Source organism: Somniosus microcephalus, chromosome 4 (assembly GCF_052327205.1).
Source record: "Somniosus microcephalus isolate GS21.2 chromosome 4, FLI_Smic_1.0, whole genome shotgun sequence".
Lineage (NCBI taxonomy): Eukaryota > Metazoa > Chordata > Chondrichthyes > Squaliformes > Somniosidae > Somniosus > Somniosus microcephalus.
The window spans coordinates 70,749,882-70,774,011 of NC_140990.1; the positions used below are offsets into that span (position 1 = coordinate 70,749,882).

The 24,130-nt window shown below is 50.9% G+C and overlaps 1 protein-coding gene across 1 annotated transcript in view; it reads right to left on the reverse strand.

Moving 5' to 3' along the window:
- The window catches only part of LOC147119171 (uncharacterized), a 169,253-nt gene that overhangs the window by 128,245 nt on the left and 16,878 nt on the right, over positions 1-24,130 (reverse strand). The window contains exon 2 of the mRNA XM_085984043.1: positions 21,404-21,667. Within this exon, the coding sequence (XP_085840169.1) occupies positions 21,404-21,667 (264 nt within the window). The remainder of the gene's footprint in view (positions 1-21,403; positions 21,668-24,130) is intronic.

Genomic DNA, 24,130 nt, shown 5'->3' on the forward strand with positions numbered 1-24,130 from the left:
ACTTTGGTCTTTCTCGTCTCTTTTCACTGACAGCAAAGGCTCCGTGCGGGTATTCTTGAGGCGTGTGAGAAACGTGTCCCAGCCGCTCTCTGCCACGGTTCAGAGCTCCTAGGCACGGAACAGAAGGCTCCTTTAGGAATGTACTCAGTGCTTTTTTTTTAATGGCCTTATTAACCTGTGTCACTACTTTTAGTGATTTGTGTATCTGTATCCCTGGATCCCTCTGCTCCTCCAGCCCATTTAGACACTTAGGGGGAAATTCGGTGGCGCCCCCTTTGGGTCGCTAACGTCGCCGGGGCTAATTTTAGTGCCCCAAAAAAGTTAGCGCCCCTGTGCATTAAATTCAGTGGTAGCGCCCCAGGCAGGAGGCGGGGTGCTACTGGAAGTGCTCCCCTCCCTCGTGGGGCGCTACCAGTGAATTTTGCGGCGCTTCGTGCAACAGCGCCACGCCCGTCGGCACATAGCACCGCGTCATAGCAGACCTCCCTCCCTGATTAAAGGGGAGGGGCCTTGCACTGCACACACCGGGGCCCTGCTGGACCACCGGGGAGTGGGGTGTCTGATCAAGAGGAGCGCCGGGCTAAGCGATCGCGGCCGACACCCCGAAGAAGAAAGGGGAAGGGGGCAGGTGCTGGCAGTCGGCCAAAATAAAAAGTTGCCACCCGATACCTGCCCTTTAAGTGGCGCCGCCGCAGCTGCAAGATCAACCCCTGACCCTGTCGGACATATCGTCCGACGATAGGTCAGGGGTCGCAACCCAAGGTTGCAGGCGGGGTGCTGCGCATGGCGATGACGTCATTGCCGGCGGTGCAGTGCCGCGGGGAGCTACCGGCTACCGCCACCGCTAACCTCCCGCTGAATATCGCAGGAGGCGCAAAGCAACCCAATTTCACCCCCTTGTTGTCCAAGTAGTGTGTGGCTCCTTATTCTTCCCACCAAAACACACCACCTCACACTGATCTATAGTGAAATTCATTTGTCAATTACACGCCCATTCTGAAATTTATTAATGTCTTCTTGCATTTTGTCTTCCTCAGAATTAACTCTACCTCCCAATTTGGTGTCATCGACAAACTTTGAAATTGTTCTTTCAATTCCCGAGTCCAAATCGTTTATGTAAATGGTGAACAACAGTGGTCCCAGCACCGATCCCTGTGGAACACCACTTCCCACCTTTTGCCAGTCTGAGTAGCTACTCCCAACGCCTACTCTCTGTTTCCTGTTTTGTAACCAGCTTGTTATCCATAAACAGTATGTAAGATCGACAAGATGACCAAGGTCAGGCCGTGTGGAGTGAAGGGCCAGGCAGCAGAATGGATGGAAAGATGGCTACAAAACAGAAATCAGAGGGTTGGAGTTAAGGGAAGTTTGTTGTGATCTTTCCATCCATTCTGCTGCCTGGCCCTTTGACTCCACACGGCCTGACCGTGGTCATCTTGTAGACCGTACATACAGCAGACACAGTGCACCAGTGGTGGAGGGGGTGGATATTGAGTCCTGTGGCAGGGGCACTGATGAAGTGGATTTCTTTGTTTGTGAGTTTTGAGGCATCGCCAGTGGCGTTTTTCACCTCTTTCCTCCCTTAAAAATAAAAATCTTATTGCCAGTTTATTAAAGCCTCTCGGGTAGGTCACACAAAAAAATAAGGCCTCATAAGTTTCTGTCAGAATGACAGGCCTGAACCCGAGTTAGAAAACATTTAGTAATTAAACCAGACTGGGCAGGGCCTGAGGTGCGAGTTAGTAACGGAAAATTGGTGGCCAGCGTACTTCACACCAGGGCTGAGGACCCGGGGACTTGGGTTTCTGTATCATTTATTGATTAATTCTGTTTATCGCTCAATGTCAACCGGCCTGGCGGGTCATCTTGCTGTCTGGCGGAGGCGAGGTTCCCCAGTGGAGGGCTTTCTACGCGGGGGTCCTTCCCTGCACCATTGGGGATCTGGGGTGGAGACTGTTGCAAGGAGCTGTCGTGTGCAACAGTTTTTAAGCTGCTTTCTGGACTCCAATGCCAGATGTGATGAAGGGATGAAGTAAAAGTTCATAATTTTATTGTAAAATAATTCAGGGACTCTAATCAGAAATTAAGGGGAAAGATGAGACAGCGGTTCTTAAATAAACACTGCAGCCCCGACAACTCAATCAGCTATATATCCAGAATATTAAACTCCAGCCCAGTTATAAGGGTTATTAAAATCAGCAGAAACAAACCCCAACTGTCAGAATGAACATGGTTCAGTCCTGGATGTGATTAAGAGCAGAATCCAACCCCTGCAGTCACATGTGAACTCGCTGGTGTGTCAGCAAGTTGCATGAATGATTAAATCCCTTCTCACACAGAGCAAGTGAATGGCCTCTCCCCAGTGTGAAATGGCTGGTGTGTTAGCAGGTGGGATGACCGACTGAATCCCTTCTCACACACGGAGCAGGTGAACGGCCTCTCCCCAGTGTGACTGCATTGATGAGTTTCCAGCAGAGATGGGTAATGGAATCCCTTCCCACAGTCCCCACATTTCCACAGATTCTCCGTGGTGCGGGTGTCCTTGTGTCTCTTCAGGTTGGACAATCGGTTGAAGCCTCATCCACACACAGAACACGTGTACGGTTTCTCTCCGCTGTGAACGGTGCGATGTTTTTTCAGGCTGTGTAACTGGTTAAAGCTCTTTCCACAGTCAGTGCACTGGAACACTCTCACTCGGGTGTGGGTGTCTCGGTGCTTTTCCAGTCACACTGATGTTTGAAATCTTTTCCCACAGACAGAACAGACAAACATTTCTCCTTCCACATTCAGAGGCCGATGATATTCAGGTCCTGATGAATGGAGTGACTCTGTCAGATCTTGATGTGATGTTTGGTCTGAGTTTGCGGTGTGTAAATGCTGCCCTTCTCACAGCCTGTAAAAGGAGTTTACAAAAGCCAACACTGTGAGTCCAGGATAGAAATTGACAAGATTCTCTCCTCCTGGTTCCTGGCCAAGGGGGCCACGCATGCACCCTGCTGCCCCCTGAGCCTCTCAAGATGGCGGCCGTTACCCCGGGCCTGTCACCGGGAGAAAGCCCCGCAGCTGCCGCCCCGCTCGGGGCAAACGCCCGGCCCGGAGGCTCTTGTTCGGGGCCTGAGGCCCACCCCGGGTGTTTGTGAAGCAGATAATGTTGAGTGTTTTAATAATGGGGCCTGGGGCCGCACTTGGGGTGTGAGCGGCCCGCGTCCCCCCGGGGTTCATGAACCCGCTCCCTGAGCTCGGGGTGTGAGCAGCCCGCGTCCCCCCGGGGTTCATGAACCCGCTCCCTGAGCTCGGGGTGTGAGCGGCCCGCGTCCCCCCGGGGTTCATGAACCCGCTCCCTGAGCTCAGGGTGTGAGCAGCCCGCGTCCCCCCGGGGTTCATGAACCCGCTCCCTGAGCTCGGGGTGTGAGCGTCCCGCGTCCCCCCGGGGTTCATGAACCCGCTCCCTGAGCTCGGGGTGTGAGCGGCCCGCGTCCCCCCGGGGTTCATGAACCCGCTCCCTGAGCTCGGGGTGTGAGCGTCCCGCGTCCCCCCGGGGTTCATGAACCCACTCCCTGAGCTCGGGGTGTGAGCGGCCCGCGTCCCCCCGGGGTCCATGAACCCGCTCCCTGAGCTCGGGGTGTGAGCGGCCCGCGTCCCCCCGGGGTTCATGAACCTGCTCCCTGAGCTCGGGGTGTGAGCAGCCCGCGTCCCCCCGGGGTTCATGAACCCGCTCCCTGAGCTCGGGGTGTGAGCAGCCCGCGTCCCCCCGGGGTTCATGTACCCGCTCGCTGAGCTCGGGGTGTGAGCGGCCCGCGTCCCCCCGGGGTTCATGAACCTGCTCCCTGAGCTCGGGGTGTGAGCGTCCCGCGTCCCCCCGGGGTTCATGAACCCGCTCCCTGAGCTCGGGGTGTGAGCAGCCCGCGTCCCCCCGGGGTTCATGTACCCGCTCGCTGAGCTCGGGGTGTGAGCGGCCCGCGTCCCCCCGGGGTTCATGAACCCGCTCCCTGAGCTCGGGGTGTGAGCGGCCCGCGTCCCCCCGGGGTTCATGAACCCGCTCCCTGAGCTCGGGGTGTGAGCGGCCCGCGTCCCCCCGGGGTTCATGAACCCGCTCCCTGAGCTCGGGGTGTGAGCGGCCCGCGTCCCCCCGGGGTTCATGAACCCGTTCCCTGAGCTCGGGGTGTGAGCAGCCCGCGCCCCCCCGGGGTTCATGAACCCGCTCCCTGAGCCCGGGGTGTGAGCAACCCGCGTCCCCCCGGGGTTCATGAACCCGCTCCCTGAGCTCGGGGTGTGAGTGGCCCGCGTCCCCCCGGGGTTGATGAACCCGCTCCCTGAGCTCGGGGTGTGAGCAGCCCGCGTCCCCCCGGGGTTCATGAACCCGCTCCCTGAGCTCGGGGTGTGAGCGGCCCGCGTCCCCCCGGGGTTGATGAACCCGCTCCTTGAGCTCGGGGTGTGAGCGGCCCGCGTCCCCCCGGGGTTCATGAACCCGCTCCCTGAGCTCGGGGTGTGAGCGGCCCGCGTCCCCCCGGGGTTCATGAACCCGCTCCCTGAGCTCGGGGTGTGAGCGGCCCGCGTCCCCCCGGGGTTCATGAACCCGCTCCCTGAGCTCGGGGTGTGAGCAGCCCGCGTCCCCCCGGGGTTCATTAACCCGCTCCCTGAGCTCGGGGTGTGAGCGTCCCGCGTCCCCCCGGGGTTCATGAACCCGCTCCCTGAGCTCGGGGTGTGAGCGGCCCGCGTCCCCCCCGGGGTTCATGAATCCGCTCCCTGAGCTCGGGGTGTGAGCGGCCCGCGTCCCCCCGGGGTTCATGAACCCGCTCCCTGAGCTCGTGGTGTGAGCGGCCCGCGTCCCCCCGGGGTTCACGAACCCGCTCCCTGAGCTCGGGGTGTGAGCGGCCCGCGTCCCCCCGGGGTTCATGAACCCGCTCCCTGAGCTCGGGGTGTGAGCAGCCCGCGTCCCCCCGGGGTTCATGAACCCGCTCCCTGAGCTCGGGGTGTGAGCAGCCCGCGTCCCCCCGGGGTTCATGAACCCGCTCCCTGAGCTCGGGGTGTGAGTACTTATACAACTCATCAATTACACAGTAAATCCATTACATTCATTGACCACAATAAAAAGGATAAAGCCTCAAAAACAGCTTTATGGTCAACAATATGAATACAATAATAAATTTTTACAGGTAAATCAATAATGTTTACAGTACAAACTGCCACTATTTAATAAACCAAGAAAAGAAAGAACCCGTATACACCAGTCCTACGGGCATCGCTCAATCATTCAGTCATTCATTCCTCCGTTCGTTCGTTCGGTCAAGCGTAAATTCCATTGTACATGTCTGCGTGCGTGCGTGTCATTTGTCTACCTGCGTGCATGCGTGTGTTCGTTCATTTATCCAGACAGGCCTCACGCTCACCCAATAGGATGCCGGCCTTCATCCTGGGGAGCGAGGGCCCTTCATTCGGTCGAACGTAAGATCCATTGTGTATGCGTGTGTGCGAGCGTATTATTTGTGTCCGCATGCGTGCGTTCACGTGAGCATTCGTTCGTCCGTACATTGAGGAAGGCTTTAACACTAAATAACACCATAATATACAAAGTCCCATAACCATATCAGAAATCAATTAAAACTTCAAGTAAATACTTTCAACCAGAAACCCGAAACTTCTTCAACAAAACAAGTAAATACCAGTTCTACGCCAGTCCTATTGGCACTCTAATAACTCCTCGCTTTCACTTGATGTTATCTAACCATGTAATGTCATGATCCTTGTCCACAGTTTTCAACTTTTCCACAGAATAGAAGCCGACCACTTTCTCAAATCCCGTAAAAGAAGAAAATGACTACTCAAATTTCCTTCTTCTTGCTGTTATCACTCACAGGACCCAGCCATCAAGACATTCGTTATTCCTCGCCGATATTACTTTGTTTTGCCTTTTATCTTCCTTTTTTCCTTTTGCACTTTTATTCCGTTGTCTTTTCCCATCTTATGGCTGCTCAAGCGCCATACTATAGAAAATGCCAAGGTCTGCGCATGCTCAGCTCACCTTCTGTTGTTCAGGTTTAAAGGTCAAGCCCCGCCCCTCACACACTCCGCTTGGTTGGAGGACCCGCCGCCTGCTCGGTCCTCCAGCCCCGCCCCCTCTTCCTACTGGTCCGGAGCTCCCGTCATTTTGCCTTCAGCGACTGGTGCACAGGGACACCCAGGTCTCGTTGCACTTCCCCTTCTCCCAATCTAGTGCCATTCAGATAATAATCTGCCTTCCTGTTTTTGACACCAAAGTGGATAACCTCACATTTATCCACATTATACTGCATCTGCCCAATCACCCAACCTGTCCAAATCATACTAGAGTTTCTCGGCATCCTCCTCACAGCAAAAACGCCCACCCAGCTTTGTGTCGTCTGCAAACTTGGAGATACTACATCTAGTTCCCTCGTCCAGATCATTAATATATATTGTGAATAGCTAGGGTCCTAGCACCGATCCCTGTGGTACCCCACTAGTCACTGCCTGCCACTCGGAAAAAGACCCATTTATTCCAACTCTTTGCTTACTGTCTGTCAACCAGTTCTTTATCCAAGTCAGTACAATACCCCTAATCCCATGTGCTTTAATTTTGCACGCTAATCTCTTATGCGGGACCTTATCAAAAGCCTTCTGAAAGTCCAAATACACCACATCCACTGGTTCTCCTTTATCTATTCTACCAGTTACATCCTCAAAAAATTCCAGATTAGTCAAGCACGATTTACCTATTGTAAATCCATGTTGACTTTGTCTGATCCTGTCACTGTTTTCCAAGTGATCTGCTATTACATCTTTTATAATGGACTCAAGCATTAACCCCACTACCAGCGTCAGTGATCTCCCATCAGATTATTAACTTCTGCTGTGTGTGTGTTTAACAAAGTGCCCGAAGCAGTTCATAAGGTGGGGAAACAGTGAGTGTAGAACTGAGCCCAGCCAGAGTCAGCACCTTCAGGGGAGGAGAGGGAGGGGAACCAGTGAGTGTAGAACTGAACCCAGCCAGAGTCAGCACCTTCAGGGGAGGAGAGGGAGGGGAACAAGTGAGTGTAAAACTGAACCCAGCCAGAGTCAGCACCTTCAGGAGAGGAGAGGGATGGGAACCAGTGAGTGTAGAACTGAACCCAGCCAGAGTCAGCACCTTCAGGGGAGGAGAGAGAGGAGAACCAGTGAGTGTAGAACTGAACCCAGCCAGAGTCAGCACCTTCAGGGGAGGAGAGGGAGGGGAACCAGTGAGTGTAGAACTGAACCCAGCCAGAGTCAGCACCTTCAGGGGAAGAGAGGGAGGGGAACCAGTGAGTGTAAAACTGAACCCAGCCAGAGTCAGTACCTTCAGGGGAGGAGAGGGAGGGGAACCAGTGAGTGTAGAACTGAACCCAGCCAGAGTTAGCACCTTCAGGGGAGGAGAGGGAGGGGAACCAGTGAGTGTAGAACAGAACCCAGCCAGAGTTAGCACCTTCAGGGGAGGAGAGAGAGGGGAACCAGTGAGTGTAGAACTGAACTCAGCCAGAGTCAGCATCTTCAGGGGAGGAGAGAGAGGGGAACCAGTGAGTGTACAACTGAACCCAGCCAGAGTCAGCACCTTCAGGAGAGGAGAGGGAGGAGAACCAGTGAGTGTAGAACTGAACCCAGCCAGAGTCAGCACCTTCAGGGGAGGAGAGGGAGGGGAACCAGTGAGTGTAGAACTGAACTCAGCCAGAGTCAGCATCTTCAGGGGAGGAGAGAGAGGGGAACCAGTGAGTGTACAACTGAACCCAGCCAGAGTCAGCACCTTCAGGGGAGGAGAGGGAGGAGAACCAGTGAGTGTAGAACTGAACCCAGCCAGAGTCAGCACCTTCAGGAGAGGAGAGGGAGGGGAACCAGTGAGTGTAGAACTGAACCCAGCCAGAGTCAGTACCTTCAGGGGAGGAGAGGGAGGGGAACCAGTGAGTGTAAAACTGAACCCAGCCAGAGTCAGCACCTTCAGGGGAGGAGAGGGAGGGGAACCAGTGAGTTTAGAACTGAACCCAGCCAGAGTCAGCACCTTCAGGGGAGGAGAGGGAGGAAAACCAGTGAGTGTAGAACTGAACCCAGCCAGAGTCAGCACCTTCAGGGGAGGAGAGGGAGGGGAACCAGTGAGTGTGGAACTGAACCCAGCCAGAGTCAGCAACTTCAGCGGAGGAGAGGGAGGGGAACCAGTGAGTGTGGAACTGAACCCAGCCAGAGTCAGCACCTTCAGGTGAGGAGAGGGAGGGGAACCAGTGAGTGTCGAACTAAACCCAGCCAGAGTCAGCACCTTCAGGGGAGGAGAGGGAGGGGAACCAGTGAGTGTAGAACTGACCCCAGCCAGAGTCACAACCTTACATAAGAACATAAGAACATAAGAAATAGGAGCAGGAGTAGGCCAATCGGCCCCTCGAGCCTGCTCCGCCATTCAATAAGATCAGGGCTGACCTGATCCTAACCGCCAATCTATTATCACAGAACCATCTCCTGAATCTAACAGAATTAGACACACGAAATAGGAGCAGGATTGGGCTACACGGCCCCTGGGCCCGCTCTGCTACCCACAGGGCCATGACCGATCCGAACCTAGACTCATGTCGAAATTCCTGCCTGCTCCCCGTAACCCTTAATTCCGTTTACTTCTAGGAAACTGTCTATTTCTGTTTTAAATTTATGTAATGATGTAGCTTCTACAGCTTTTTGGGGCAGCATATTCCATGGACCTACCTTCAGGGGAGGAGAGCGAGGGGAACCAGTGATGTAGAACTGAAACCAGCCAGAGTCAGCACCTTCAGGGGAGGAGAGGGAGGGGAACTAGTGAGTGTAGAACTGAGCCCAGCCAGAGTCAGCACCTTCAGGGGAGGAGAGAGAGGGGAACCAGGGTGTGTAGAACTGAACCCAGCCAGACTCATCACCTTCAGGGGAGGAGAGGGAGAGGAACCAGTGAGTGTAGAACTGAACCCAGCCAGAGTCAGTACCTTCAGGGGAGGAGAGGGAGGGGAACCAGTGAGTGTAGAACTGAACCCAGCCAGAGTCAGCACCTTCAGGGGAGGGAGAGAGAGGGGAACCAGTGAATGTAAAACTGAACCCAGCCAGAGTCAGCACCTTCAGGGGAGGAGAGGGAGGGGAACCAGTGAGTGTCGAACTGAACCCAGCCAGAGTCAGCACCTTCAGTGGAGGAGAGGGAGGGGAACCAGTGAGTATAGAACTGAACTCAGCCAGAGTCAGCACCTTCAGGGGAGGAGAGGGAGGGGAACCAGTGAGTGTAGAACTCAACCCAGCCAGAGTCAGCACCTTCAGGGGAGGAGAGGGAGGGGAACCAGTGAGTGTAGAACTGAACTCAGCCAGAGTCAGCACCTTCAGGGAAGGAGAGGGGAACCAGTGACTGTAGAACTGAAACCAGCCAGAGTCAGCACCTTCAGGGGAGGAGAGGGAGGGGAACCAGTGAATGTAAAACTGAACCCAGCCAGCGTAAGCACCTTCAGGGGAGGAGAGGGAGGGGAACCAGTGAGTGTAGAACTGAACTCAGCCAGAGTCAGCACCTTCAGGGAAGGAGAGGGAGGGGAACCAGTGAGTGTAGAACTGAACCCAGCCAGAGTCAGTACCTTTAGGGGAGGAGAGAGAGGAGAACCAGTGAGTGTAGAACTGAACCCAGCCAGAGTCAGCACCTTCAGGGGAGGAGAGAGAGGGGAACCAGTGAGTGTAGAACTGAACCCAGCCAGAGTCAGCACCTTCAGTGGAGGAGAGGGAGCGGAACCAGTGAGTGTAGAACTGAACCCAGCCAGAGTCAGCACCTTCAGGGGAGGAGAGCGAAGGGAACCAGTGAGTGCAAAACTGAACCCAGCCAGAGTCAGTACCTTCAGGGGAGGAGAGAGAGGTGAACCAGTGAGTGTCGAACTGAGCCAAACCCGAGTCAGTACCTTCAGGGGAGGAGAGGGAGGGAAACCAGTGAGTGTAGAACTGAATCCAGCCAGAGTCAGCACCTTCAGGGGAGGAGAGAGAGGGGAACCAGTGAGTGTAGAACTGAACCCAGCCAGAGTCAGTACCTTCAGGGGAGGAGAGAGAGGGGAACCAGTGAGTGTTGAACTGAGCCAAACCCGAGTCAGTGCAGCTGAATGGTCTCTCGTCAGTGTGAACTCGCTATCATGTCTGCAGAATGCACAAGCGAGTGAATCCCTTCCCACACACGGAGCAGGTGAACGGCCTTTCCCCAGTGTGACTGCATTGATGAGTTTCCAGCTGGGACGGGCAATGGAATCCTTTCCCACAGTCCCCACATTTCCATGGTTTCTCCGTGGTGCGGGTGTCCTTGTGTCTCTCCAGGTTGGACGATCGGTTGAAGCCTCGTCCACACACAGAACACGTGTATGGTTTCTCCCCGCTGTGAATGTTGCGATGTTTTTTCAGGCTGTGTAACTGGTTAAAGCTCTTTCTACAGTCAGTGCAGTGGAACACTCTCACTCGGGTGTGGGTGTCTCGGTACTTTTCCAGTCACACTGATGTTTGAAATCTTTTCCCACAGACAGAACAGACAAACATTTCTCCTTCCACATTCAAAGGCCGTGATATTCAGGTCCTGATGAATGGAGTGACTCTGTCAGATCTTGATGTGATGTTTGGTTTGAGTTTGCGGTGTGTAAATGCTGCCCTTCTCACAGCCTGTAAAAGGAGTTTACAAAAGCCATCACTGTGAGTCCAGGATAGAAATTGACAAGATTCTCTCCTCCTGGTTCCTGGCCAAGGGGGCCGCGCATGCGCCCTGCTGCCCCCTGAGTCTCTCAAGATGGCGGCCGTTACCCCGGGCCTGTCACCGAGATAAAGCCCCGCAGCTGCCGCCCCGCTCGGGGCAAACGCCCGGCCCGCAGGCTCTTGTTCGGGGCCTGAGGCCCACCCCGGGTGTTTGTGAAGCGGATAATGTTGAGTGTTTTAATAATGGGGCCTGGGGCCGCACTCAGGGTGTGTGCAGTCCGTGTCCCCCCGGGGTTCATGAACCCGCTCCCTGAGCTCGGGGTGTGAGCGGCCCGCGTCCCCCCGGGGTTCATGAACCCGCTCCCTGAGCTCGGGGTGTGAGTGGCCCGCGTCCCCCCGGGGTTCATGAACCCGCTCCCTGAGCTCGGGGTGTGAGCGGCCCGCGCCCCCCCGGGGTTCATGAACCCGCTCCCTGAGCTCGGGGTGTGAGCGGCCCGCGTCCCCCCGGGGTTCATGAACCCGCTCCCTGAGCTCGGGGTGTGAGCGGCCCGCGTCCCCCGGGGTTCATGAACCCGCTCCCTGAGCTCGGGGTGTGAGCGGCCCGCGTCCCCCCGGGGTTCATTAACCCGCTCCCTGAGCTCTCTCGATAGCAAAATACTGCGGATGCTGGAAATCCAAAATAACAACAGAAAACTCTGGAAAAACTCAGTAGGCCAGGCAACATCTGTGGAGAGAGAAACAGAGTCAATGTTTCGGGTTGAAACCCTTCTACGGAACTGAGAAAAAAAAGCAGGAATGAAACAGATTAAAAGGCAGTTTGGGGGCTGGGAAAGTGGGGGTGGGAATGAAAGAAGAGACATTAAGAGATATTCAAGGTGAGACGAGATAGTAATAGGACAGGTAAAGAAACAGACAATGGCTCTAGATGAAGTGTGAAATGCGCTGGCAGAGTGAAGGACAGCTGCCATGTGGGAGAGAGTGAAAAAAAAGGAAAAGGCACAAACCAAAAGTGTGGATAAAAAATATAATAGGGGCCGAGGTTTTGATCTGAAATTGTTGAACTCGATATTAAGTCCGGAAGGCTGTAAAGTGCCTAATCAGAACAGCACCTCATCTTCCGATTAGGCACTTCCGGACTCAATATCGAGTTCAACAACTTCAGATCATAACCTCGGCCATATTTTTATATTTTTTCCGCGCATGCTCAGCTCACACTGCCCGGGTGACTGACGGGAGCTTCCGACCAATAGGGAGCGAGCGGGGCGGGGCTGGAGGAGCGAGCCGGCGGCGGGTCCTCCAACCAATCGGGGAGCCCGAGGGGCGGGACTAGCGCCGGCTGATTGTCTGATCCGCAGGGCAGCGAGTTTCTCCAGTCCCTTGTTCAGGGCCCGGGGCCAGGGGAGGCTGTGGGCCTTTATTCCCCTTATTGGACACAAGGCTCTTTGTCTCACAACACACTGGCTCAGGTTTTAATAGACTTTTTAAATTCATCAATAAAAGCAGATAAAGTTCGTGGAACAAAATATTTAATATTTGGGAGTAAAAATACTGTTATTTTTCCTCTGTGGAATTTGTTAGTTTCAGACAATAACAACAACTTGTATTTATATAACATCTTTAATGTAGTAAAATGTCCCAACGCGCTTCACGTTATAAAACAAAATTTGACACCGGGTACAAACCAAGCATATTCCCATAAGGAGGAAAGATGGGGCGTCCAAAGCTCGAGTTCCCTGGATGACAAAGGATGTAGAGGTTAGAATAAAACAGAAAAAGGTTTACGACAAATGTCAGGTACAGAATACAGTCAAAAACCAGGAGAATACAGAGAGTGCGGGGGAAATTGAAAAAGGATATATGAAAGAAAGACTTGCATTTACAGGAAACTTTGTGCTATCCGGCACCGACGGGACCGAGCTGCTGCTGTTCCCTCAACACTGCCGGACACTCCAGAGTTAATGTTGAAAGATACGGAGATTCTTATCTCCGTATCTGACAACAAACACTGTTGCTTAGCAACAGCTTCTAAACACTCGGGTGTGGCTGCAAGCGTCTGTAGTTAAAGCTGTTGCTATAGCTACCTTGCACTGCTTGACTGTGGAAAAAAAAAGAAAAGAAAACAAACAAAAAAGAATAAAAAATGGCTCCTGATTTTTGCCGGTGGCTCCAGCTTGCCGGATGGTTCACCTCCGGATAGCACAAAGTTTCCTGTATATGGCGCCTTTCACGACCACCGGACATCTCAAAGCTCTTTACAGCCAATGAAGTACTTTTGAAGTGGAGTCACTGTTGTAATGGGGGAAACACGGCAGCCAATTTGTGCTCAGCAAGCTCCCACAAACAACAATGTTTTTGTTCTGTTGGTTGAGGGATAAATATTGGCCAGGACACCGGGGAAAAGTCCCCTACTCTTCTTCAAAATAATGCTATGGGATCTTTTACATCCACCCAAGAGAGCAGACGGGGCCTCAGTTTAAAGTCTCATCAGAAAGACGGCACCTCCAACAGTGCAGCACTCCCTCAGCACTGCAGCGTCAGCCTAGCTTTATGTGCTCAAGTCCCTGGAGTGGGACTACGAACCCACAACCTTCTGACTCAGAGGCGAGTGTGCTACCCACTGAGCCACAGCTGACACAAGGGAGAAAATGCAAGAAAAGATTAGTGGGTAACGTAAAAGGGAACCCAAAAATCTTTTATAGACGTATGAAAAGTAAAAGGATAGTTAAAGGAATGGTGGGGACGATTATGGACCAAATAGGAGCTCATCATACGGAGGCAGAGGGCGTGGCTGAGGTACTGAATGAGCACTTAGCATCTGTCTTCACAAAAGAAGAGGATGAAGTTAATGTCGCAGTAGAAGACGGGGGAGTAGAGAAATTGGATAAAAATGGATAGAAAGGAGGTGTTAAATAGGTTGTCACCACTCAAAGTTAACAAGTCACCCGGTCCAGATGGGATGCATCCCAGATTGCTGAGGGAAGCTAGAGTGGAGATAGCAGAAGCTCCGACCACAATCTTTCAATCTCCCTCAGATATATGGGAGTGGTGCCAGAAGACTGGAGGATTACAAATGTTACACCCTGTTTAAAAAAGGGGAGAGGGATAAACCTGGTAACTACAGGCCAATCAGTCTAATGTCAGTGGTGGGTGAACGACTAGAGACCATTGTCAAGGACAAAATTAATTCTCACTTGGAGAAGCATGGGTTAATAAGGGGCAGCCAGTATGGATTTGTTAAAGGTAAATCGTGTCTGACTAACCTGATTGAGTTCTTTGATGAAGTAACAGAGGGTTGATGAAGGTAGTGCAGCAGATGTTGTATATATGGACTTTCAAAAGGCATTTGATAAAGTACCACATAAGAGACTTACTCGGGGAATAGAAGCACAGGGAATTAAAGGGCTGATGGTAATTTGGGTATAATTGGCTAAGGGAGAGGAGGCAGTGAGCAGTGCTGAGGGATGTTTTTCTGACTGGAGGGAAGTATGCAGTGGGTTCCCCCAGGGGTCGGGATTAGGACCATTGCTTTTCTTGTTATATATAACTGACCTGGACTTGGGGAAAGTTGTACAAGTTTGAAGTTTACAGATGATACAAAACTTGGCAATGTAGTAAATAGTGAGCATAGTAGTAGCAGACTTCAGGAGGACAGAGACAGACTGTGAAATGAGCAGACACAAGGCAGATGAAATTAAATGAGGATAAGTGTGAAGTGATGCACTTTGGGAGAAACAATAGGGAGAGGCCGTATAATCTAAATGGGACTATTTTGAGGGGGTTCAAGAGCAGAGGGACCTGGGGGTCCATATTCACAAATCTTTGAAAGTGCCACGGCAAGTTGGTGAGGCAGTTCAGAAAGCGTATGGGATACTTGGCTTTGTAAATAGGGCCATTGAATACAAAAACAAGGAAGTTACACTAAACCTTTACAAATCACTAGTTAGGAACATAGGACAGGAGGAGGCCATTCAGCCCCTCAAGTGTGTTCCACCATTCAATGGGATCATGGCTGATCTGCGACCTAACTCCATACACCCGCCTTTGGCCCATATCCCTTAATACCTTTGGTTAACAAAAACCTATCAATCTCAGATTTAAAATTAACAATTGATCTCGCATCAATTGCCGTTTGCGGAAGAGAGTTCCAAACTTCTACCACCCTTTGTGTGTAGAAGTGTTTCCTAATTTCACTCCTGAAAGGTCTGGCTCTAATTTTTAGACTATGCCCCCAGTCCTAGAATCCCCAACCAGCGGAAATAGTTTCTCTCTATCTACCCTATCTGTTCCCCTTAATATCCTGAAAACTTCGCTCAGATCACACCTTAACCTTCTAAATTCCAGGGAATACAACCCTAATTTGTGTAATCTCTCCCCGTAACTTAACCCTTGAAGTCCGGGCATCATTCTGGTAAACCTACGCTGCACTCCCTCCAAGGCCAATATATCCTTCCTAAGATGTGGTGCCCAGAACTGCTCACAGTACTCCAGGTGTGGTCTAACCAGGGTTTTGTACAGCTGCAGGGTTTTGGCCTCAGCTGGAGTCTTGTGTACAGTTCTGGGCACCACACTTTAGGAAGGATGTCAAGACCTTGGAGAGGGTACAGAGGAGGTTGACCAGGATGGTACCAGGGATGAGGGACTTCAGTTATGTGGAGAGATTGGAGAAGCTGGGATTGTTCCCCTTAGAGCAGAGAAGGTTAAGAGGAGACCTAATGGAGGTGTTCAAAATGATGAGGGGTTTTGATCGAGCAAGTAGGGAGAAACTGTTCACTCTGGCAAGTGGGTCGGTAACCAAAGGGCACAGATTTAAAATAGTTGCTAAAAAAACTAGAGGGGAATGAGGAGAATTGTTTTCACACAGAGGGTTGTTAAGATCTGGAACGCACCATCTGAAAGGATGCTGGAATCAGGTTCCACAGGAACTTTCAAACGGTAATTGGACATGTACTTGAAGAGGACTAGTTTGCAGAGTTCTGGGGATAAAGCTGGGGTTTGGGACTAAATTGAACAGCTCTTTCAAAGAGCCGGCACAGACACGATGGGCCGAATCACCTCCTTCTGTGCTGTTAGATTCTATGATCAGTGTGAACACGCTGGTGTCTCTTAAGGCTCTTAGAGCTTTTAAAGCTCTTCCCACAGTCAGAACATTTAAAGGGTCGCTCGTCAGTGTGAACAAGCTGGTGTGACAGGAGGGTGGATGACTCAGTGAATCCCTTCCCACACACGGAGCAGGTGAATGGCTTCTCTCCAGTGTGAACTCGCTGGTGTCTCAGCAGGTCAGAGGGCTGAGTGCATCCCTTCCCACATAAGAACATAAGAAGTAGGAGCAGGAGTAGGCCATATGGCCCCTCGGGCCTGCTCCGCCATTCAATCGGATCATGGCTGATCCGAATCTAGACTCACATCGACTTCCCTGCCCTCTCCCCGTAACCCCTAATTCCCTTATCTGCTAGGAAACTGTCTATCTCCGTTTTAAATTTATTTAATGTTGCAGCTTCCTCAGCTCTCTGGGGTAGCAAATTCCATAGATTTACTACCCTCTGAGTGAAGAAGTTTCTCCTCATCTCAGTTTTGAAAGGGCAGCCCCTTATTCCAAGATTATGCCCCCTAGTTCTAGTCTCACCCATCATCGGGAACATCTTCCCCGCATCCACCTGATCAAGCCCCCTCACAATCTTATATGTTTCGATAAGATCGCCTCTCATTCTTCTGAACTCTAATGAGTAGAGGCCCAACCGACTCAACCTTTCCTCATACGTCAACCCCCTCATCTCCAGAATCAACCGAGTGAACCAGTCGCTGAAGGTAAGCATGCAGGTGCAGCAGGCGGTTAAGAAGGCAAATGGTATGTTGGCCTTCAAAGCAAGAGGGTTCGAGTACAGGAACAAGGATGTCTTGCTACAGTTGTACAGGGCCTTGGTGAGACCGCACCTTGAGTATTGTGTGCAGTTTTGGTCACCATACCTGAGGAAGGACGTTCTTGCCATGGAGGGAGTGCAGCGATAATTCACCAGGCCGATACCTGGGATGGCAGGAATGACGTATGAGGAGAGATTGTGTCGATTGGGCTTATACTCACTGGAGTTTAGAAGATTGAGAGGGGATCTCATCGAAACCTATAAAATTCTGTCAGGTCTGGACAGACTAGATGCAGGAAGGATGTTTCTGATGGCCGGGGAGTCCAGAACCAGGGGTCATAGTCTAAGGATAAGGGGTAAGCCATTTAGGACTGAAATGAGGAGGAATTTCTTCACCCAGAGAGTGGTGAACCTGTGGAATTCTCTGCCACAGAGGGCGGTGGAGGCCAGTTCATTAAATATATTCAAGAAAGAGTTGGATATGTTTCTTGAGGCTGAAGGGATCAAGGGATATGGGGAAAAGGCAGGGACAGGGTACTGAATTTGGATGATCAGCCATGATCACATTGAATGGCGGAGCAGGCTCGAAGGGCCGAATGGCCTACTCCAGCTCCTATCTCCTATGTTTCTATGTTTCTCTGAATTGCCTCGAGAGCAAGCATATCTTTTCTTAAATATGGAAACCAAAACTGCACGCAGTATTCCAGGTGTGGCCTCACCAATACCCTGTATAACTGCAGCATGACTTCCCTGCTTTTATACTCCATCCCCCTTGCAATAAAAGCCAAGATTCCATTGGCCTTCCTGATCACCTGCTGTACCTCCATACTAACTTTTTGTGTTTCATGCACCAGGACCCCCAGATCCCTTTGTACTGTAGCACTTTGCAGTTTCTCTCCATTTAGATAATGGGCCAGAAATTCCAGAACGGGGCTTGCAGCGCGTGCAAGCCCCGTATTTGCACTTACCCCGCGCTCCTGCCGATCAGCTTCTGGGGCGCCTGAACTTGGAGAAATAGAAAGCACATTCCCGGGCAGCGTATGACGTCACGCCGCCCAGGAGTGCAGCCAGCGCGGACCCAGGAGCGTGCAGTGTAAGTGAGACACGCCCCTTGAGGTCTCAGTTTCATTGGACACGCCCCCAATGTTTCTGTCAAGCTGCTTTGCTTTTTTACATGCAAAGCAGCAGTTTAAATAGGTTTTTGGAAGTTTTTTGAAGATTTTGGTAACTTTTATCAACTTTTTAAAATGTTTACATTATTTTGAGTAATCTGAAGTAGTTTTAAAGAGAATTAAAGCAATTTAAAGACTTTTAAAAGCCCTAAAAGAATTTTTTAAATTCCATTTATTTATTTAGCAATGTCGTCGTCATACGTGTCTTCACACTGTTCCCTTTGGGGAACTGTATGAAGTGGTGGAAGGATTTATGGCCGTGATTAACGCTTATTCCGTGACCGTAACCATCTTTGAACCAGCCATTAGGGCGGTTAGTCCTATGGCGGGAGGGTTTTACGGGCTCCCACAAGCTATACAAGGAGGGGGGGGCCACCCACACCCACGGACGCAAATATCCCACTGGATGTCAACCCAGAATTTAGAGCCGGAGCTCCGACTCCACTTGCCGGGACTGTCTGGAGCGGGGTTCGAAACCCTACCCTGATCTGGCCCAGCGGCGGGGATCCTACCGCTATGACAAACGTCCAATCCGATTAGCAACGTGAAATGGCAGCATAGGGCTCCAGTCACGGGGAGGGAAAAGGCGCAGGAAACGTATGGGTGTCACCTTTTGTGCGGAGTGGGCCTTTTGCGTAGCAGTAAGCATCCCCGCCGCTGGGCCAGAAGGAGTAGGGTTTTGAACCCCACTCCAGACAGTCCCGGCAAGTGGAGTCGGAGCTCCAACCTTAAATTCTGGGTGGACATTCAGCGGGATACTTGCGTCCGTGGGTGTTGGTGGCCCCCCCCCCCCATCAGATGGGTTGTGGGAGCCCGTAAAACCCTCCCGCCATAGGACTAACCACCCTAATGGCTGGTTCAAAGATGGTTACGGTCACGGAATGAGCGTTAATCACGGCCATAAATCCTTCCACCACTTCATACAGTTCCCCAAAGGGAACAGTGTGAGGATACGTCCGATGATGACCTCTTGCGCAATGCACCTCCTTGGACCCTCAGTCGCAGATGCGAGGGGGCAAGTCGTGCAAGTGTTAAATTTTTTATTTTATTGACATGTAAAATGTTGGCCCAATAATTCCCTTCCAAATGCGCGAGTACGGTCGGGGTACTTACACATCTGGCCGGATGAAATGCCGGTTTTCAGCATGCACAGTGCATGTGGGGAAAACCGGCATTTCCTGTCCTCTGAACGAAGGGGTTCAGAGGCAGAACGCGTGCGACTGCACATGCAGCGCGTGCGCAGTATAATTCGCCGCTTTCATTAATGCTTTCAGTGAGGTCCAGTCATTACAACTTACACATGAAAAAAGCATGGGTACAGTTGCTACAGAGGCTGCGGAGGAAGATATTTCTTATCGTGGAGCTTCTGAAAGTATGTATGTCTGTATATATTCCTTTGCGTGTTATGTATATATTCCTTTACTTATGTGTATGAATGTATTATTTAATTATGACTTTCAGAGAAAGTAACTTATTGGAAAATCATAATTAAAAACATACATTCATAGTAAAGGAATATAAAACATACATACATATACGTAAAGGAATATATGTGGACATACATACATAACTCATTCTCACATTCCATTCACACAGCCACAATTGCTCCTTCTACCTACCGTTCTGAAAACCCTTTAAAAAAAAAAAAAATTTTAACTTTAAAACTTACTTAAAATTTCTTAAAATAACTTCCCTCCCTTTCCCAAACAAAAATATTGCATTTCAAAAGCTCCACGATAAAATATATCTTCCTCCGCAGCCAATGAACCACTTTACACTTGCTTTTTTTCAGTGTAACTTCTAAGGACTTAACCTCACGGATTTCATGAATGAAATCCACGAAGTTCACTGCGCAAGCGCTGCCTGTGCAGTCGCACGCGCTCGAGGTCTGGAAATGCCGGCGTTCCCCGCATGCGCTGTTCATGCTGAACACCGGCATTTCCAACGGCCAGAAGCGTGAGTAAGCCAACCGTACTCACGCTTCTGGCCTGGAATTTCTGGCCCATTAACTTGCTCTTTGATTTTTTCTGCCAAAGTGCATAACCTCACACTTTCCAATATTATATTCCATCTGCCAAATCTCTGCCCACTCACTTAGCCTGTCTATGTCCTTTTGCAGGTTTTTTTATGTCCTCCTCACTCACTGCTTTCCCTCCCATCTTTGTATCATCAGCAAACTTGGATATGTTGCACTCGGTCCCTTCCTCCAAATCGTTAATATAGATTGTAAAGAGTTGGGGTCCCAGCACTGACCCCTGCGGAACACCACTAGTAAGATTGCCAGCCCGAGAACGAACCATTTATCCCAACTCTTTGTTTTCTGTTAGATAGCCAATCTTCCACCCATGCCAGTATATTACCGCCAATCCCGTGATTTTTTATCTTGATCAGTAATCTTTTGTGTGGAACCTTGTCAAATGCCTTTTGGAAGTCCAAATACACTACATCCACTAGTTCCCCTTTATCCACCCTGTAGGTTACGTCCTCAACGAATTCGAGCAAATTTGTCAAACATGACTTCCCCTTCATAAAACCATGCTGACTCTGTCTTATTAAATTATGTTTATCCAAATGCTCTGCTACTGTTTCCTTAATAATGGACTCCAACATTTTGCCAACCACAGATGTTAGGCTAACTGGTCTATAGTTTCCAGCTTTTTGTCTACTTCCCTTCTTAAATAAGGGTGTTACATTAGCAGTTTTCCAATCTGCCGGGACCTTTCCTGAGTCCAGGGAATTTGGGAAAATAATCACCAATGCATCCACTTCTCTCAAGACCCTAGGATGTAGGCCATCAGGTCCAGGGGATTTATCCGCCTTAAGTCCCATTATTTTACCGAGTACATCTCCTTAGCGATTTTCATCGTGTTTAGCTCCTCCCCTCCATTGCCCCCTGTTTGTCCAGTGTTGGGATATTTTTAGTGTCCTCTACTGTAAAGACTGAGACAAAATATTTTTTCAGCGTCTTTGCCATCTCCATGTTCCCCACCACTAGTTTCCCGGTCCCATCCTCTAAGGGACCAACGTTCACTTTAGCCACCCTTTTGCTTTTTATATAGCTGTCGAAACTCTTGCTATCTGTTTTTATATTTTTTGCTAGTTTACTTTCATAATCTATCTTCCCTTTCTTAATTAATCTTTTAGTTATTGTTTGCTGGCTTTTAAATGCTTCCCAATCTTCTATCCTCCCACTAGATTTGGCTACGTTATATGCCCTTGTTTTCAGTCGGATACTTTCCTTTATTACTTTACTAAGCCACGGATGGCTGTCTTTTCTTTTACTCCCCTTCTTCCTCATTCGGAGCAGATGAATGGCCTCTCTCCAGTGTGTGGGTGTTGGTGTCTCTTCAGATTCCCGGAGCTTTTAAAACTCTTCCCACAGTCAGAACAGTTAAAGGGTCTCTCGTTAGTGTGAACAAGCTGGTGTTGCTTCAGCTCCCGGGGGATTTTAAAACGCTTCCCACAGTTAGGACACTGAAATGGTCTCTCATCAGTGTGAAGACGCTGGTGTCCCTTCAGATCCTTGGTGCTTTTAAAGCTCTTCCCACAGTCAGAACAGTTAAACGGCCCCTCATCAGTGTGAACTCGCTGGTGTCCCTTCAGTTCCCCGGGGCTTTTAAAGCTCTTCACACAGTCAGAACATTTAAAGGGTCTCTCGTCAGTGTGAACTCGCTGGTGTGTCTGCAGGGTGGATGACACAGTGAATCCCTTCCCACACACGGAGCAGGTGAATGGCCTCTCCCCAGTGTGAACTCGCTGGTGTCTCAGCAGTTCGGAGGGCTGAGTGTATCCTTTCCCACACATGGAGCACGTGAAAGGTCTCTCCCCAGTGTGAACTCGCTGGTGTGACAGGAGGTGGGAGGACCGAGCGAATCCCTTCCCACATTCGGAGCAGGTGAATGCCCTCTCTCCAGTGTGTGGGTGTTGGTGTCTCTTCAGATTCCCGGAGCTTTTAAAACTCTTCCCACAGTCAGAAGAGTTAAAGGGTCTCTCGTTAGTGTGAACTCACTGGTGTTGCTTGAGCTCCCGGGGGATTTTAAAACTCTTCCCACAGTTAGGACACTGAAATGGTCTCTCATCAGTGTGAACAAGCTGGTATGCCTTCAGATCCTGGGGGCTTTTAAAGCTCTTCCCACAGTCAGAACAGTACACAGAAATCACAGAAACCCCACAGTGCAGATAGAGGCCATTTCGGCCCATCGAGCCTGCACCGACACATATCCCACCCGATCCCCGTAACCCCTACACCAACACATATCCCACACCTATCCCCGTAACCCCACGTATTTAATCCCCCTAACACGAAGGGTCAATTTATCATAGCCAATCATCCTAACCCGCACATCTTTTGGACTGTGGGAGGAAACCGGAGCACCCGGAGGAAACCCATGCAAACACGGGGAGAATGTGCAAACTCCACACAGACAGTCACCCGAGGCCAGATTCGAACCCGGGTCCCTGGCGCTGTGAGGCAACAGTGCTAACCACTATGCCACCGTGCTGAACTCATCAGTGTGAACTCGCTGGTGTCCCTTCAGTTCCCTGGGGCTTTTAAAGCTCTTCCCACAGTCAGAACATTGAAATGCTCTCTCATCAGTGTGAACAAGCTGGTGTTTCTTCAGATTCTGGGGGCTTTTAAAGCTCTTCCCACAGTCAGAACACTGAAATGGTCTCTCGTCAGTGTGAACTCGCTGGTGTGTTTGCAGGTGGGATGAATAAACAAATCCCTTTCCACACACGGAGCAGGTGAACGGACTGTCCCTGGTGCGACTGTGCCGCTGAACTTCCAATGCAGACGGGGAACTGAATCCCTTCCCGCCATCCCCACCTTTACCCGGTTTCTCCCCAGTGTGACGGTGCATGTGTCTCGCCAGGTCAGGCGATCGGCTGAATCCGCGTCCACACACTGAACACGTGTGCGGTTTGTCATCGCTGCGATCGCTGCTTTCTCCTTCTATGTGCAAAGGCCGATGATATTCAGGTCCTGATGAATCCAGCGACTCTGTCAGATCTTCACGTGATGTTTGGTCTGAGCTTCCCGCCTGTAACTGCTCCACTTCTATAACCCTGTAAAATGAGTTCAGAAAAAGATCAGAGGCAAACTTGTTTAATTTTCCCCTTTCTGACCCTAGGGGCAGTGAAGCTGATTTTCAGGCTCCAGCTGCTGCACAGGTTGGTTGAAAGGATCAGCAGTAATGGCAGCTGTAATACCCACAAGCCACCGCGCTCCAGAAAGCACTCTGCTGACTCTGAGTCCCGCGCATTTGCTCATTGCCCCCGCGCTCTCCCTCCTGCTCCACAATCGCCCGTCCTGATCGGTCCGCAACACGCATGCTCAGCACAGAAAACCCCGCGGTTGGAACATCGGGCGCGCATGTGGAGCCGCAACATCTGGTACGCGTGCCCGGCTCAGGTGGGGGTGAGTCGGTGTTTCGCCTCAGCCGCTAGGGAGGTGCGCATGCGCAGGACGACCCAACATTCTTTCTGTCAGCAATCACTCCCTCGTTTCTTTAATTAAAAACAGAAAATGTTGGAAATACTTGGCAGGTCAGGCAGCATCAGTGGAGAGAGAAACAGAGTTAATGTTTCAGGTCGATGACCTGTCGTCAGAACTGCTTGTTCTTTAGTGTCAACCAGTGGCTCAGTTGGTAGCACTCTCGCCTCTGAGTCAGAAAGTTGTGGGTTCAAGTCTCACTCCAGAGACTTGAGCACAAAACTCTAGGCTGACGCTCCAGTGCAGTGCTGAGGGAGTGCGGCACTGTCAGAGGTGCTGATTTTTGGAGCAGACGTTAAACCGAGGCCCCATCTGCTCTCTCAGGTGGATGTCAAAGATCCTATGGCACTATTTCGAAGAAGAAAAGCAAAGAGAGGGCATGAAAAAATATTGGTAAGTAAAACAAGTGGAGCCTATTAGGGACTATAAAGGTAATCTGTGTGTGGAAGCGGAAGACATGAATATGGTTCTTAATGAATACTTTGCGCCTGTTTTCACAAAAGAGAGGGACGATGCAGACATTGCAATCAGGGAGGAGGAGTGTTGCAGTGGGGAAAGAGTTAAACTGACATCGCTGGCAGTTTCACTGAACGGTGTAATAAAGACCATACTTTGCAGTAATAAGATTTTTCTAAGTTGCTGAATTGGCAGCTGAGATAACATAGCCGGACATGGAACCATAAGAGGCCGAGAGGATGCAAGTTCTGTTCTGGCAGGAAAGTAAAACAATGAGTTGGAAGTAAAAGAGGCCGAGAGAGGCAGGAAAGGAGGACAATGAGTACCCCATCTGGCATAAACACAGGTCAGAGGTTTTACACACTGCTTGACATATACTTTTCCGATAATAAAGGCGGAACTTTAATGTAACGCGGCATAGGCAACCAATCAGTGAAGATGCATGTGGGCCAAGGTCCAATCGGGTGGCAGGA